Here is a 15,602-nt window from a genome sequence, read left to right as displayed (position 1 = left end):
GGTGATGAAGATCAAATAATTACTGTAAGTACAGGTGCTCAATAAATATTATTTTCCCTTACTTCTTTTAAAAGCCTTGATATAGGGGCGCCTGGGTGGCGCAGTCGGTTAAGCGTCCGACTTCAGCCAGGTCACGATCTCGCGGTCCGTGAGTTCGAGCCCCGCGTCGGGCTCTGGGCTGATGGCTCAGAGCCTGGAGCCTGTTTCCGATTCTGTGTCTCCCTCTCTCTCTGCCCCTCCCCCGTTCATGCTCTGTCTCTCTCTGTCCCAAAAATAAATAAACGTTGAAAAAAAAAATTTAAAAAAAAATAAAAGCCTTGATATATCTTGATATTGATTTTAAAGGAGTCTTATTTGTATAGCATATACTTTCCAAATCATCTAAAGCAGAAACCTGAATGCTACTGCCTTTTGATTTACCTAATCAGGATTATGCTGATTCCATTTATGTTACTATAGTAGGAGGCAGAGCCATGCTAGGTTGGGATGAGGAGCACCTGCATTATTCTGTGCCTGACTACTTAAATTTTATACCCTATAGGTCTCACTTCCCTCCTACTAATCCCAGCCTTTGTAGAAGGCATAAATGGAAAATCACATGGAAATAAAAGTATATATTGTAGTAAAACATTTGATTTTGGCTGTCAAGTACCTACTTTCTTAATTTCATAGCACTGTGCTTTTCCTCTGAAGAACAAACCCTTTCTAACTCTCACTTTATGTGGTTTATATGAAACTTCACTCCTTATGCTTTAAGGGTAACATATATGACCCATAGTCAGCCCATAAGGGTGCCAAATCCCTCCAGCAAAAGGAAAAAGTACTTATTTAAAGTTTGCTTTGTTTATAGTAACTAAAAAATTCAATGACAGACTAGCTGTTAGGGTTTTTAGTATAGGCTTAAATTATTAGTACTTCTCCATGATGATTTTTTTTAAAAACTCACTGATAACAAACAATTATCACAATTACCAGGATAATGCTTAGCAGCTCCAGGTATAGCTCTATCCAGTTGAAAGAAAAGAAAGAAAAGAAAGAAAGAAAGAAAGAAAGAAAAGGAAGGAAGGAAGGAAGGAAGGAAGGAAGGAAGGAAGGAAGGAAGGAAGGAAAGAAAAGAAAAAAAGAAAGAAAAGAAAGAAAGAAAAGAAAGAAAAAGATAGCAAGCAAGCAAGAAAGAAGGAAAGAAAGAAAGAAAATTAAGAAGGAAAGGAAGGAAGGAAGGAAGGAAGGAAGGTCTGTACAAGCCCTGGAAATCCTTCTAATTGGACCTATTCGGGTCATATGCTCAATTTATGAAATAGACACAGTGGTGGGATGGTTGTGCATTATCCATAAACAGGTTAATAATTCCTGGACACCAAAGTTCTTAAACTTGCCAAGAAGTCTCATCATCCAAGTGTGGCAAGGAAGTGTGAAGGCCAAGGACAGGCTGTCCCCAAAATGTGCCACCTTGGCATACTAATTATTAAGAATGCTCTCCCCCTCCCCACCTTGTCTCCAGAAAGCAGGAAATAAATGAAAGGCACTCTCCCTGAGGTATCTTTATCACCAGAGATAGGAAATTCAGAGCTATGAAGGTTGTGTGAACATGTCTTGTTAGTTTTAGTAATTTACAACCATAGCCTAAATTCTGTTTAGAATCCTTCACTATTTGAAGCTCCCAAATTAAGTTTTCTTTATCTTGTCAATTCCTCATTGATTTATGTCTGTGTTGGAGTAAGCAGTTAGGTTCTAACAGGATACCTGGAGGCCAGCAACAAGGAAGTCATGGCCAGCTATCAGAAATGTCAGAGAGAGGCCTGTCCTGGTAGCAGTCCACAAGAATCTGGATCAAACCAGACAGGCCCAAGATGGCAGATGCCATGACAGGAAACCCCTGACCAAATTAGTAAGAAAAAGTATGAAAGCCTGCTTCCTGCCCCAAGTAATAAATATTCCACCCCCTAGTTAACAACTGTCAATAAAAGTTAGAAACCCAACCCCTAAGGCACACAGCTCTCTCTTGAGCTCACTTGCTCTCATATCTCCAGAGTATACTTTTCAGTTTAATAAACTTTCCTGCTTATGTCGCTCATCCACTGTGTTGTGTGCCTGTCCTTGAGTTTTTTCAAGACAAGACAGAGAGCTCTTGACAACTCCTTCAGCTAAGTTGAGGCCCCCTGGCCTGGAATCTCCCTGGGTCTCCCCAGTTCACCTGGCAACATCCGCATAAAATGTACAGAAGCATATAACTTGAATATTTAAGACTTCATGTTATTATTGGGCCTCCATTAATTAAAATGTTTTTTTCCTACTATGAATTTGTTTCATGTCAGCTTAATTCTTAGACCAGTTAGAAGAATCTTGAAGGAAATTTTTTCCTCCCCAACAGTTGGCTAGTTGGCAGGATAAACTTTAACTGGCTAAATATTGCTCACCCTGAGATTGTTGTAGTTGAGAAATCCTGGCACATCTGAGACAGCTGGCAAAAGGTAAGATTTCTTACCATGTCAACCTCCTGCAATCTGTCTGCAAGGTCTGGTGGAACAAGCAGCATGAGTCCTTTTTCTTTCTAAATTTAGAGGAGCGAGAGAAAATATTTTTGGAAATAGTTGCTTGGGCTTAGCAATTCGAATTAATTTGGTAGAGAGTACTCTTGGTTTTTACTGACTGATTTCCTCCCAGAGATCGTCACTCCATTGTTATAAAAAGGAATTACTACAGGTTAAGAATATCAGCAAAGGCCCTTACAAGTCTGCTGTTCAAACTAGTATTACAGACTTCTGAGTTCACAATTCTCATCAGACTGGCATATGTTTTGACAAACTTTGCTGTGTGGGTCTCCCACGTAAAAACTGGATGAGGTTTTTCCTTTTGTCTTGCTTTATGTCTTGAGAACTTGGATTTGTGATCTGTGAATATATTCTCTCTGGTCTCCACCACTCTGGAGGGTGTACTTACTGGGGTGCACCTTGGTAGCCACAGAGAGTGGGGTTGTGAGATACGAAGTTGAAAGCAGCACTCTCTTTGTCCAGCCAAGCCAGCTCTCAGAAAGGTAAGTCATAAAAGGTCCCAGTCTAGAAGGGACTTTTGTGGTTTGCTGATTACTGCCGAAAAGTCCCATTCCAGTAGCATCTGCCTGGTATCACAGATTAGTGGGTCTATGACTGGAGGTATCTCAGGTTTCTGTGTGCTATCAAAGACACCGTTTTCACTAAACTCATCCACACTGCCTATGTAACAAAGGTTTTTGCTTCCTTAGACTATTTCTGGGAGTTAACTTTGGGATCATGAGAACTGTATCTATCATCCATGCCCTCTAGATATGCCTCTCACATTCATGGCCTAAGCCTAGAAAGTCACCTAGGAGTCTTTCCATAAAAAGGCTTATCGGTTTGAGTTGCTATTAAAATCAGTAAGATCTTGGGGTGCCTGGGTGGCTCAGCGGTTATGCATCTGACTTTGGCTCAGGTCATCATTTTTCAGTTCATGAGTTCGAGTCCTGCATTGGGCTCAGTGCCGACAGTTTGGAGCCTGGAGCTTGCTTCAGATTCTACATCTCCTGCCCTTTCTGCCCCTCACCCACCCATGCTCTGTCTCTATCTCTCTCAAAAAATAAACATTAAAAAATAAGTTTTTTTAAATAAATAAATAAAGTTAATAAAATCTTACTCATCAATGGTGAGACAATAAATCCTTCACATTGGCTGTTTAAAAGAAATTTCTTTATATAGAGCTCTCAATTGTCTTAATAGTATAATAATTGCGAGCCTTAGGGATTTCCTTGACAAAATGAAAGAGAAATTAGACCTAAGACAAATACTGATGTCTACATTCAAAGTAAATTCCCCTTCTTAAAATCTGGCCCCATCTGCCTATTTTAACTTCCCTTTCCCTACAAAAAGTACTCCAGCCTAAACTCTAGATTCAAAGTATATAAGTTACTTATGTCAATGCTAAATAAAACCCATGAAGTGGAATTTAACAAAAGCACTGAAGCAAGTGATACGGCTCACTTTCCTGTTTCATAACAACTCCTACTTTCCAGAGCTCTGTAATCAGGCTCTGCCAGCTGTAGGCATTCCTATGCAATATCATTTGTAGATATATCCTGAACCACCCCACCCAGGGGGAAAAAAATTTCATGTCCCTAGGAGAGCAGTAAATCTTAAAAATTACAAAGCCCGTTTTTACCTCCACTTTCAGAAGATCCCACCAAATTTAGAAAGAAATTAGAAGATTGGTAGCCACTCACAACCTCCCCACTACAGAATAAACAGATGACCATAATTTCTTCTGGCCTTCCTACAAATGAACAGCAGAAGGCTGATATTCAGGGGCTAACAGAAGCCAACATTGAATTGTGAAGGCTTCTGTTAAAATAATTTTTACAGAATTTTTTACAAAGATATAAATCTTCTGATTCCCACTTTAGTTGAAATCTCCCTGATCTAAAGAGGCAAGTTTTAGATGGCTGATCAATCCTGATATTCTAGCTGTAATTCAGTTCTTTGTGGGAATTAGAAACAAGTTTGCCTGCCAAATTTCTACAAAACGAAAAATGCAACTCTAGAAGCAAATCAACCCCCCCCCCCCGCCCCGCCGCAGTCTCTACCAATTCCAAAACCTCACCTATTCCTCTTGACACGTTTATAGATACTATAAAGATCAGGATATTGAAGCAAAATTGTGCTGTATTTTAAAAAAGGTAAATTCTAAACAGCAATTATCCTGTAACTCCTAGAAAACACACACACACACACAATTTACATTCTTTTTCTGTCCCTTAAAGTCATAAATCTTGTATCTCTGAAGTGTAAATACAGCCCACAACTACCAAGGCAAAGGAAAAAAAGAAGGAAGCAGGTATTTTTTTTTTTTTTTTTTAATTCTTATTTATTTTCGAGAGAAAGAAACAGAGCACAAGTTGGGGAGATGCAGAGAGGGAGACAAAGAATCCGAAGCAGGCTCCAGGCTCTGAGCTGTCAGTACAGAGCCCTATGTGGAACTTGAACTCATGAATCAGGAGATCATGACCTGAGTCAAAGTTGGACGGTCAACCAAATGAGCCACCTGGGCACCCCCTGAAAGCAGCTCTTTTTAAAAAGTACACTGCAAAAGGGCTCTCTTGCCCCTTTTTCTCTTCAAATATTGCTAACTGTAAGGCTTCTGCCTTTGTCAGTATATGTATCTATTGTAGATATATGGCTTTTTCTACCTCCAGTTGGTATTGCTAAAATTAATTTGTAAAAGACCTCTGTTCAATTTGCTTAAAGAAAATTAAGCACATAATAATTTTGAATTCCTAAAATTTCTCAAAATAAAAAAGAAAATCCAAATGAATTTCAACTTCATGTGATCTGGGAAAGTATTTGGTATTAAAACTAACTGAAGGTTTTGGTTTAATTAAAATAGACATGTCTTTAGAGTTATCAGCATTAAAATAATACTTTTATTCCACCTGGGTTTACTGAAAGTCAAATAAGTTCATGTAATCTCTACTGCAAAACTTGTCAGCCCAAAACAATATAAACTGAGAATAATGCCAGATTCTGCAGACAGAGTTGTTTTTGTGGGCAACCTACACATAATTGTTAAGAACAAGTAAGTTAGATAGATATAGGTAAGATAAAAAGGTTTTAGGTAAACTTTTAAAATATTGTCCCCAAATCTTTTTGGTAATCTGAAACCTAAAAGTTTTGCTAACTGAGGAGTTAAGGTAAATTTAAGGAATATCTAATAAATCATTTCCAAATATGATAAAATAATGAAACAATTACTGAACATAGATTTATCTACTTTTGGCTTCCTTATTACAGAGAAACTAAAGATAAGCTTGAGTCTGATACTGAACATTTTCTTATGTTTTACTGAAAGATTATATTTTGAAGAAGCACATTTCTTGAAATTATGAATTATGTCTCATGTCAATTTAATTCTTAGATCAGCTAGAAGAAACTTGAATAATAGAGGAAATTTTCCTGCTGAACAGAGGCAATAGAAGTTCTGGTCATCACAGTGGAGAAATGACTGTCTGTCTAAGATCTCAGAATGTTTATGTCACCTTTGGAATCGGTGTGAGTTGAGAACCACCACAACTACTACTACAAGAGTTAATATTTATGGAGAATTTGAATATTATATAGATATACATATATCAGACTCGTTAAGTATTTTATATTCATCACACATCTTTACAACAACCCTAAGTATTATGATTATGCCCAGGGAAACTGATAGAGAAGGTAATAACTTGACCAAGGCCATAAAGCAATTAAGCCTTAGAAACAAGATGTGATGTTAGAATATACATCTATAAAACCACTGCAGTATACCACTTTTCAGTAAATTAACCTGAACTTCCTGTCACTGTAGAAAAGTTTTATGATTAATTTTTAAAAACTGTTTTTTGCATACCTAATACAATTACATGTTCTAAGGAATAATTTTATTTAGCTCTTAGCTCACTGCTCCTGTCATAAATCTTAATAATCTCAAAATCCACTTATATATTTCTTTTAATACCCAAGTTTCTCAATATCTTTAATTAATCTCTTTCCATGACTCTGCTTTCACTCAACTACCATGTCCACATCCTGGAACTTGCAGTCACTAATTACCGTCTTCTCTCTACCATTGTCAATTGCCGTCACTTTATTCTCTTATTTCAACCTCCCAAATTTGTACTTCTTACTCTAGTATATAACTCCAACATATCTTTAATCATACTGCAATCTGTAATTGATCATACCATTTCTCCATTGTGTCTTAACCTTCATTTTCTCACTTTGCTCTTTACCCAGATCTCTTTCTACACCACTTCTTTATACTCATTCCCTTGAGTGTATCAACACTTTTTCATTTCTCCCACTTGGCTGTATTCACCTAGGAATATTTCAATTCTAATTAAATTCAATTCTGTCTACTTAGTGATAGCACCAATTCTAGAATACTTGGAAATGAACACAGAACTATTTGACTAGTGTCACTTAAATTAACAACAGACTTCAAAACACCACTTAAGTACCTTCTAGCCATCCTTCTAAGTCTATTCACTCTGCCATTCAAGTGTCTATTTTACACCTTCCTTTTTGCCCCTGGATCCAACACTCTTTTCCTCTTTATGATCTTGCTTCCTTCCTATTTCACTGAAAAAAATAGAACACAACTTCTACATGCTCCTACTATGTATCTACCAAACTATAACCATTTAGACTTACACAATCTGTCCCTTCTGTTGCTATTAGTGAGATGTTTCATGCCCATCTTTAAAACTAACTCTTCTATTTGTACACCATATCTGTACCTCCAGCAATATCCCTTTCCCTCCTATATCATACTTGGTTTTGCTTTTTCCTCTACTGAATTAGTCCATACAAACATGCTATATCCTCAATCTTTCTAAAACAAAACAAAATCAAAAACCTTTTTAATACTGTATCTCCCTAGATTAAGAGTACATTTTTCTATTCAACTTGAGAGCAAGACTCTTCTAACAGTCATCTTCATTTCTCACTATATTAAATTTACCTCCTCTCATTTCTTCCATCCATCAAATCAGTTTGTCAGGAGAGAGGTGTGTTAAGAACAGGTATGATGTAGTTGACCACCCCTTCCTACTTGAAGATACCTTCTTCATTTGGCTTCTGCCTATTCCTTAGTCTTCTTTACATATTTGACATCTAAACACGAGCATGTTCCCGGATTCACTTCACCATACTTCTAATGCTTACCTTTAAAATTTCTATTTTCTTTATTTCACAATGCTGTGAAGAATAAACTGTGATTCACAACAGCTTTCTAACAAAGACCCAAGTCTTTGGGCAGTGATTCTAAGATGAAGCTACTATTACATATTCACAGGACACTTTTAATAAACAAATTAAATATATCAAAGTTTTATATTAACACATAGCTGAAACTAATTTCACTAAGACAACAGGATACTTTTGTATGGGAAACATTTACACCTTTAAGGTTTGGGGGCACCAAAATAAAAGACAATTAAGAACAAGAATACAAATCCCCTGAAGTGGGAAAAATCTTCCACTACTAAAACAAAACAAGCAACAACAAAAAACAGCAAAACTCATAGCCAAACAAACCACTCCTAAAATAATTACAAGAAATAAGCAGTAACATTATTAAAAAAAAAAAAAAAAAAAAAAAAGTATGTGAGTGCAGTGGTATCCAGGTAAGAATGAAAAAAGAGCTGTATCCATAATCATAAAAGAAAATTTCTATTTAGTATTTGTAAAATTACCTGAAAAAAAATTTTTTTTACCTGGAAAATTTTTTATGTGATTATCAAATTACACTTTCCAAATGTATTAAACATAAAGAAAAATAAAGAACATTTATTGGAAAGAAAATAATTTATTATATATGAGGAAGATGATTAAAATACATGTAATATATCCCCAATAAACAGATTTAAATGCATATAGATTTAATTTTTAAATATACTTTAAAAGCTGTTACGCACAGTTCCATAGTCCAGGTGTCAATTTCTTCTCCTCAAAGTTGGAAAGCAGTTGGAAGACATGGAAGCAAAAGGAACCTAAAACACCGTAAGAATTCATTAAAAATAATGATTATAAAACATTTCAATTGTTTTAAAATAACTAAAAGCTAAAACATTTATATTTAGAAAATTAGTGAATCATGTCAGTACTACAAATTTTTGATTGTCAACATAAACAGCTTATATGGAAACGGATTTATAACATTAGAAAATAAAACATTTTAACTGTCTCTATTAAAAAATAGCAATTTCAACATCTGCAAATTTTCGTACTCTTAGAGTGATAATTTATTAACAGAATTTTGAATTATTTTCATAGTACTAGTAATAGAATTTGCAAGAAATGTAGAGGCTCTAATTCTTGATTTTCCTACTTGTAGAAGGTTGGATGGCTAGGCATCTAACTATTTTAATCTAAGTAGTATCTAAACTGGTCAGCCCTTGTAACTACTGAAGGAAACTTTTCGAATTAGATTCTTGGTCTCATTCACAGAAATTCTGATTTATTGGTTTTAGGAGAAAGCCCAGGAATCTTTATATGTAAAAATCCTTCCTCAGTGGTTCTCAACCTTGGTCACACATTAGGAGGGTTGAAAAATTCCAGTATCTATGTTGTACGCCAGACCAATTAAATCAAAACGGAGAGAAACCTAAGCAATAGTGTTATTTTTCAGGGTTTTTTTTCTTTTTTCTTTATCAGTATTTTTGAAGTTTCTCAGGTGATTCCAAAATGTGGCCAGGATTAAAAACCACTGTTTTGGGTAATACCGGTCATCAACTAGTCTGGAAACCATTGTTATTATGTATACCTACCAGTATTGTTTCTTTTCACTTAATGTGCTACCCTGAGTCAACATTATGTCTTCTCCTCTCTGTTCCTCTTTTCTTATTCCTTTTGTTTTGTTTAGAAAAAGAAAGAGGAAAAAAGATACTTCTGCTTGCTATCTATGTCAAAAGACATATCAATATTAAAACCTGAGATGTGAGATCAAGATTAAAACCTGCTCCTCTTATTTGGAACTGACAAGGAAATCCAGTTATTTTAATTTTCATTATGTGTACTTTTTTAAATGAAAAAAATCCTTTCCCCAAACAAAATTTACAACACATTATATAGAACACCTAAACCAGATACATCATAAAACAGAAGGCATGTTACTGAATTAGGTTTAGGAAATACATAAATATAAGAAACAAGACTAATTTCTGTGTTAAAGCAAATGCATACATTCTCCAAGTAAATACGTTGACCTGATTCACTAACTTTCCCTGGAAAAATTACATAACCTCAAGAACGGCATAGAAAATTCAGCAACAAAGCAAAAAAACCAAAAAAACAAAAACAACAAAAAAAACCCAAAACAACAAAAAAACAAACAACAAAAAAACTTCCCAAAAAACAAAAAAAAACACCACATAAATGATTTGTCCAATCAATGTTGATAATTTTAAAAATAACTCATTTGAATAAAATTATAAAAAACTATTGCTTATTCTGAATCCATGAGTGGGAAAGTGACAAAACATTTCTAGGAAGAACAAAAAACACTGCCCCAAAAAGGATACAACAAGAAAGGATACACTTTGTATGACAGTATTACAGCAGTATTTACGCAGGAATGCTTCTAAAGAAGAACAGCAGAATGCAGTTTAATTTTTTTCTCAGTTTTCACATTATATTTACAAATAAATTACTTTTTTAAACACACACTGAAAATTGTTTATTTTTAACTGGTCCATTAAGGTATTTGTAAGAATTCTGACTACATCAGGATATATACTTCACAAAATTCAAATTATCATGGCATTTCACAAAAGAAATAAACATTTTGCAAAATTTTCCCTAATTATATTTTTTTCAGCTTAACACCAGTGAAGTTGACCAAGTTATTTCATGTTCCTCCAGTTTATAAAGGCAGGAAGATTTAAAATAAAACAAAATGAATGTATTTCTACTCATTTGATTTCCTAAAATCAAACAATGTAACACAAACTTTGAAGCTTAAAATGGTTAATTCTACCACTTCTAATCATTAAATTACTTAAGTACGCATTAAAATTACTTATTGGAAAGGCAAAAAATTTCTTGCCTCAAAAAATATGTAAATAGTTCTGTGACATATATAATTAGTAATGCAAATTCTTAGGCCCATTAAGAGTGACCAATTTGTCTTGGCTTGGTAGACACTTTCCCAGTCTCAGCACAGGAAAACTGGGATGACTGACTACCCAAGACCCCTACTCCAGACCTACTGAGTTAGGAAATGGGTGAGGGTGAGGGGAAGCCTAGCAAACTGTTTTATCAGACCTTCAGAATACCATAGTACATATTAAAGTTTAAGAAGCATTGCTTTCCTCTAGCTAGAAAAAAGATTTAACAAAGACTCATTTCTCTCATAAATTCATTCTCCAAACTAAATTTTTACATACATATGGGCTTTATTCTTAAGGTAGTTATAATTTTGAAATTCACTGAGAATTAACTGCACAGTGACACAGAGAGATAGAGACATGGGTGGATCGATCAATTGATTCACATCCTTTAAAAACCTTAGGAGATACCTGAATTTATCACTATCAGGCTTTTATCTTTCCTTAATTTTATCTCAAGACAGTTTGTTCTTTTATTATGTTATATCCACACTTACCTTTATTAATTTTTAACACTTTCTTTTTCCTTCTTTAGAATCTTGTTTTGGTCTAGCAGATCGAGCAAATTGCTAATATTTAAAAATTAAGGTTTCCTTCACAAACATGACAGTAATCCTCTCTAAATAATTATTAAGAACATTCTAATATAGGGTAGAAGTACAGTTTTTAAATTTTTTTAATGTTTATTTATTTTTGAGAGATGCAGAGCGTGAGCAGGGGAGGAGCAGATAGGAGACACAGAATCCGAAGCAGGTTCCAGGCTCTGAGCTGTCAGCACAGAGCCTGATGTGGGGCTTGAACCCACGAACCTTAAGATCATGATCTGAGCCGAAGTCGGATGTTCAACCGACTGAGCTACCCAGGCGCTCCAGAAGTACAGTTTTTAAAATGTATCTCTTATACTTGTCTTCCTACTCTCAGACATTTGTCAAATATTTTTTTGAGTGCCTATCTGCTGCTCATGATTTGCAAAAGTAAAAAATTCACCTTTTCTTTATAGTCATTTTTTTTACACCTGGACCTTCACTACATATATCCCTCTGATTTCTATCTTGCAAACTGCATTAACTACTAAAAGCAGAATGTTTAATCAATAATATATTTTGGTAAATTTTCAAATAGAAATATGAATTACAAAATAAAACAGTAAAACTGCAGTGAATCATATCTTTTTTAAATGACTCCTAGTGGATTTGTGAATACGACAGTCTTTTAAGCTTAGCATAAAAATGTACTACTGAGCTGTAGAAATGAAATGTTTAAACATGGCTAAATTTTAATAACCCCATGCTGCTGAGGTTCCTCTATTCTCCAATAAAAATCTAAACAACCACCTGATTCAGCTAAGTATGTTTGTAACTGAGCATCTGGAGCTAGAATGCCAAGTGTTGAGACTTTTTAACAATAACATAAAAATTAGTTGCAAGTATACCCTTCTGCTTAAAAGACACATTGTCTTTGGAAAAGACTGTTTAAAGGATACAACCACCATAGGTTTTCCAAAAAGAACATATCCATTAGCTTCCTTTAAGGCTTTTGCTGCTGCTTTTTCATTTGGAAGTCCAATGAAAGCTTGTCCTTTCATGCGACCTTCTGTCATCAAACGTATATCAAACCTAGAAGTCAAGGAAGAAAAAGAGGTTTTGATTTAAAGAATGTCAAACAATTTTGATGAGGGGAATAGAAATGTGTCAAACATCTAAAATTTTTTCTATTTCAGAGTATAAATGACTACAGTGTCTGATTAGAACATTACTCAAGACTTCTTAAAATTATGTTTTGTATTCTGTTCTAAAATTGATTCTACATAATATAAGTTTGATAATCTAGCTTTTTAAAGCTATGTTAAATGTATTTAGGTAGTTTATTTTTATTTATTTTTTGGGGGTACAAAATTACTTTGTTTGAAGGAATGTTACAAATGAAGGAAGTTAAGTAGATGTTTTGGTACAACTTATAGAAAAGGGAAAATGTCACCCCAACATACATGCACTGCCTCGGTGACCAGGGAAGTCACCCATGTGGCGATGGGAAGACAGCCTAAGGCTTAGCTCTCATTATCACTGTTTCCCAACATGTGCTTGTCAAAGAGATACTCTGCCATGCTGTATTTACATAGTTTAAAAATTATATTGCTAGAAACTATGAAAGCAAATTTAAATTTTTATTTTGTAGCTCTATTTTTAAAAAATTTCATACAGCCAACTCAATACTAACTACCCAAGTGACAAAAAAAAAACTACATAACCAAGAACAGAAAGGCTGAGAGGTACCACAGAAAAGTAACATAGAATTTCAAAGTAGAAACAGACTTTATTATCTAGTCAAAATCATTTTTACAAGTGACACCTACAGAGAATGAGTGACTTCTTCAAGGTCATACAGATAAAGTTAGAGTGAAACAGATACCAGATTTTTTTTATTCTAAGTGTAGTGTTCTATTATTTTATAGCATATTCATTTTTCAACATTTTTTGGAAAACTATATTAGAAAATCGGAAAAACCAAACTGTAATTTACAACTAAAGTACTGCCTACAACTGTGATAGTCCATACAAAGCATTTTAAACATGCAGTGATTTTTTTTTAATTCACATGACGAGTCCCATGGAAAACAATTAATTGATCATTTTGACGTATACAGCTTTCTCCATATAGAATTATCTTTCCTCTCAAATTCTAAATGCAGCAATACAAAAAAACAGAGGAAATGGATAGACACACACACACATATGTATTTATGTACACTAAACATTTCATACATATATTCTTCTGTTTCTTATAATGATTCAAAAGTAGAAACAAGAAAAAGGACCAGTATTTTGCATGCCTAGCAACAGAAACTATTGGTATAGTATAAGAAGAGATATTTGCCACTGACAAGTATAAACAAGCCAGACAGACTTTAAAAGATTAAAACAAGACTAACTAGTTCCAGTTACTCTTTTATCTCCACTCTTTTACCTCTACTCAAGTCTCTCTCTTTTCCTTTTCTACTTTTCCCTACTTCTAATTTATGTGGTTGAGGGTCTTAAATACTTGAGTTAACTAATGATGGCATTTTAAAGAATGATATTCTAACTCTAAACATTAGCTTTTAACTCATTTACAAATCACATCCATTTCTTTTGCTCTCACAAAAAGTGGGAGACTTGCTTAACGCAGACTAATTAAAAGAAGGGAAGTTACTACCAATGTTAAGAATCTGAAAATTAGGCCTGACTGCTATATATTCCTGCATGAGTTATTAAAGCAGTAGTTTCCAAAGTGTAGTCTTTGGACCAGCAGCTTTGGCATCATCCATGAGCTTTTTAGAAATACAAATTCATGGGTCTTACCTCAACCCAGATGGACTGAAGAAACTGTTTTTACCAAGCTCTCCAGGTGATTTTCACTCAGGGTAAAGTTTGAGAACCACTGCTTTACAACTGGGGACTAACACTGGAATTTATGCTACTTGTATAAATAAAGTTTTATTGGAACTCAGCCATAAATAATAGTTTATGTATTGTTTATGCCTGCTTTCATACTACAAAAGTAGAACTGAGTAGCTCCAACAGACACTTTATGGCCTGTAATAAATTAAAAATAGAAAATGTCTGCTACCTGCCCATTTACAAAGAAGTTTGCTGACTACTGCTTTAGATATCTAAAACTTATGCAACAGGGAAAATGCTAGGATAAAAAGGGGTTAATTTGTAACAGATAAAATAAAAAAATTTAAGAATATGCTTCCACTTACATTATCCGTTGTGTTTCTGAAGAAAAGTCAACGTATCTCCCAAAAATAAACTTAAGGTCCTAGAATTTTAATAAGAAAAAGAAAAATAAGAAGGTTCAGGGGAAAAAAAAGGTAAAATAAAAAGCCAATTTATAAATTTCAACTTACCTTTTCTTGAACATGTTTAGCTAAATTCTTTACGTAAATTCTACAGTTTGGTTCACCAGGTTCGTAACTTCTGAAAACTGAAAGTGTTTCCATTTCTTATTTAAAAGGAAAACAAAACAATATAAAATTAGTATTTTTTCATTAATTATTTTCAAAGAAAAACCATAATAACAAATACAAATGTTAAATAGATGAAAAAAGCATATGAAATTGTCAAAACTACAGCCATTAATAGCAGTATTATTAACAAAAATACCCACTAAAAATATGAGTTGATAATATGAAAATAAATTTAAGAACTTAAGGCATCTAGGGGCACTGGGTGGCTCAGTCAGTTAAGCATGTGACTTTGGCTCAGGTCATGATCTCACAGTTTGTGAGTTCGAGCCCCATGTGGGGCTCTATGCTGACAGCTTTGAGCCTGGAGCCTGCTTCAGATTCTGGGTCTTCCTCCCTCTCTGCCCCTCCCCCCACTCATGCTCTATCTCTCTCTGTCTCTCAAAAATAAATCAACATTAAAAAAAAAAAAAAAAAGAATTTCAGGCATCTAGAATAACCAAAACTTATCCAATAAAATATCTATTATTGAGGCTCCTTTATGATGTTACTTTATTAAAAAGACTGAAGCAATTTAATGTTATCAACCATTTGTGTCACTGTTTTGCTTAAAGTCAATTTCCCAAACCACCAGGCACAAACACAGTCAAATGTAAGTATTAATTTAGTCAAACCTGATAATCAAGTATTTCATACAAACTGTGGCTTCTGAATCCCTATACAGTTACTCCTATTAAGTGTCAATTATCAGTTCCTAACAACTGACATTCTATGCAAAAATGCTAGTTGGAGGGTTATTTCCCATTATTATGGAAAAAATTATAACATGCTACATGTCAATTAAAACCCCTAATTTCCTAAAATGTAGTAAAACAGGAAAAATTCTTTAGAAATAAAAAACTATCATGTTAGGAAATAAAATCCATAAACATTGACTTTAATCACTACAAAATTGAAACTTTTTTTTTAAAACAAACAACTGCTTTGCATGCATCTCAGACA

At 34.3% G+C, this 15,602-nt stretch overlaps 1 protein-coding gene across 6 annotated transcripts in view; it reads right to left on the bottom strand.

Annotated features, from left to right (window-relative positions):
- Nucleotides 1–2,032: 2,032 nt before the first annotated feature.
- Nucleotides 2,033–15,602, bottom strand: part of RNPC3 (RNA binding region (RNP1, RRM) containing 3) — a 33,672-nt gene continuing 20,102 nt past the window's right edge. For 2 of the 6 annotated variants that reach the window (XM_030324270.1, XM_030324275.1), the window contains 6 exons: nucleotides 14,544–14,638; nucleotides 14,397–14,455; nucleotides 12,138–12,270; nucleotides 11,152–11,223; nucleotides 9,317–10,128; nucleotides 8,465–8,539 (listed from right to left, as the gene is read on the bottom strand). In XM_030324270.1, the coding sequence (XP_030180130.1) occupies nucleotides 11,164–11,223; nucleotides 12,138–12,270; nucleotides 14,397–14,455; nucleotides 14,544–14,638 (347 nt within the window). In that variant the 3' untranslated portion in view covers nucleotides 8,465–8,539; nucleotides 9,317–10,128; nucleotides 11,152–11,163. Of the gene's footprint in view, nucleotides 2,552–8,377; nucleotides 8,540–9,316; nucleotides 10,129–11,151; nucleotides 11,224–12,137; nucleotides 12,271–14,396; nucleotides 14,456–14,543; nucleotides 14,639–15,602 lie in introns of those variants that run through there. The other 4 variants (XM_030324271.1, XM_030324273.1, XM_030324272.1 and 1 more) reach the window with 4 other exon arrangements.

The sequence above is a fragment of the Lynx canadensis genome, chromosome C1 (genome assembly GCF_007474595.2).
Source record: "Lynx canadensis isolate LIC74 chromosome C1, mLynCan4.pri.v2, whole genome shotgun sequence".
In the NCBI taxonomy this organism is placed as follows: domain Eukaryota; kingdom Metazoa; phylum Chordata; class Mammalia; order Carnivora; family Felidae; genus Lynx; species Lynx canadensis.
This window is presented reverse-complemented; position numbering and strand designations above follow the sequence as displayed.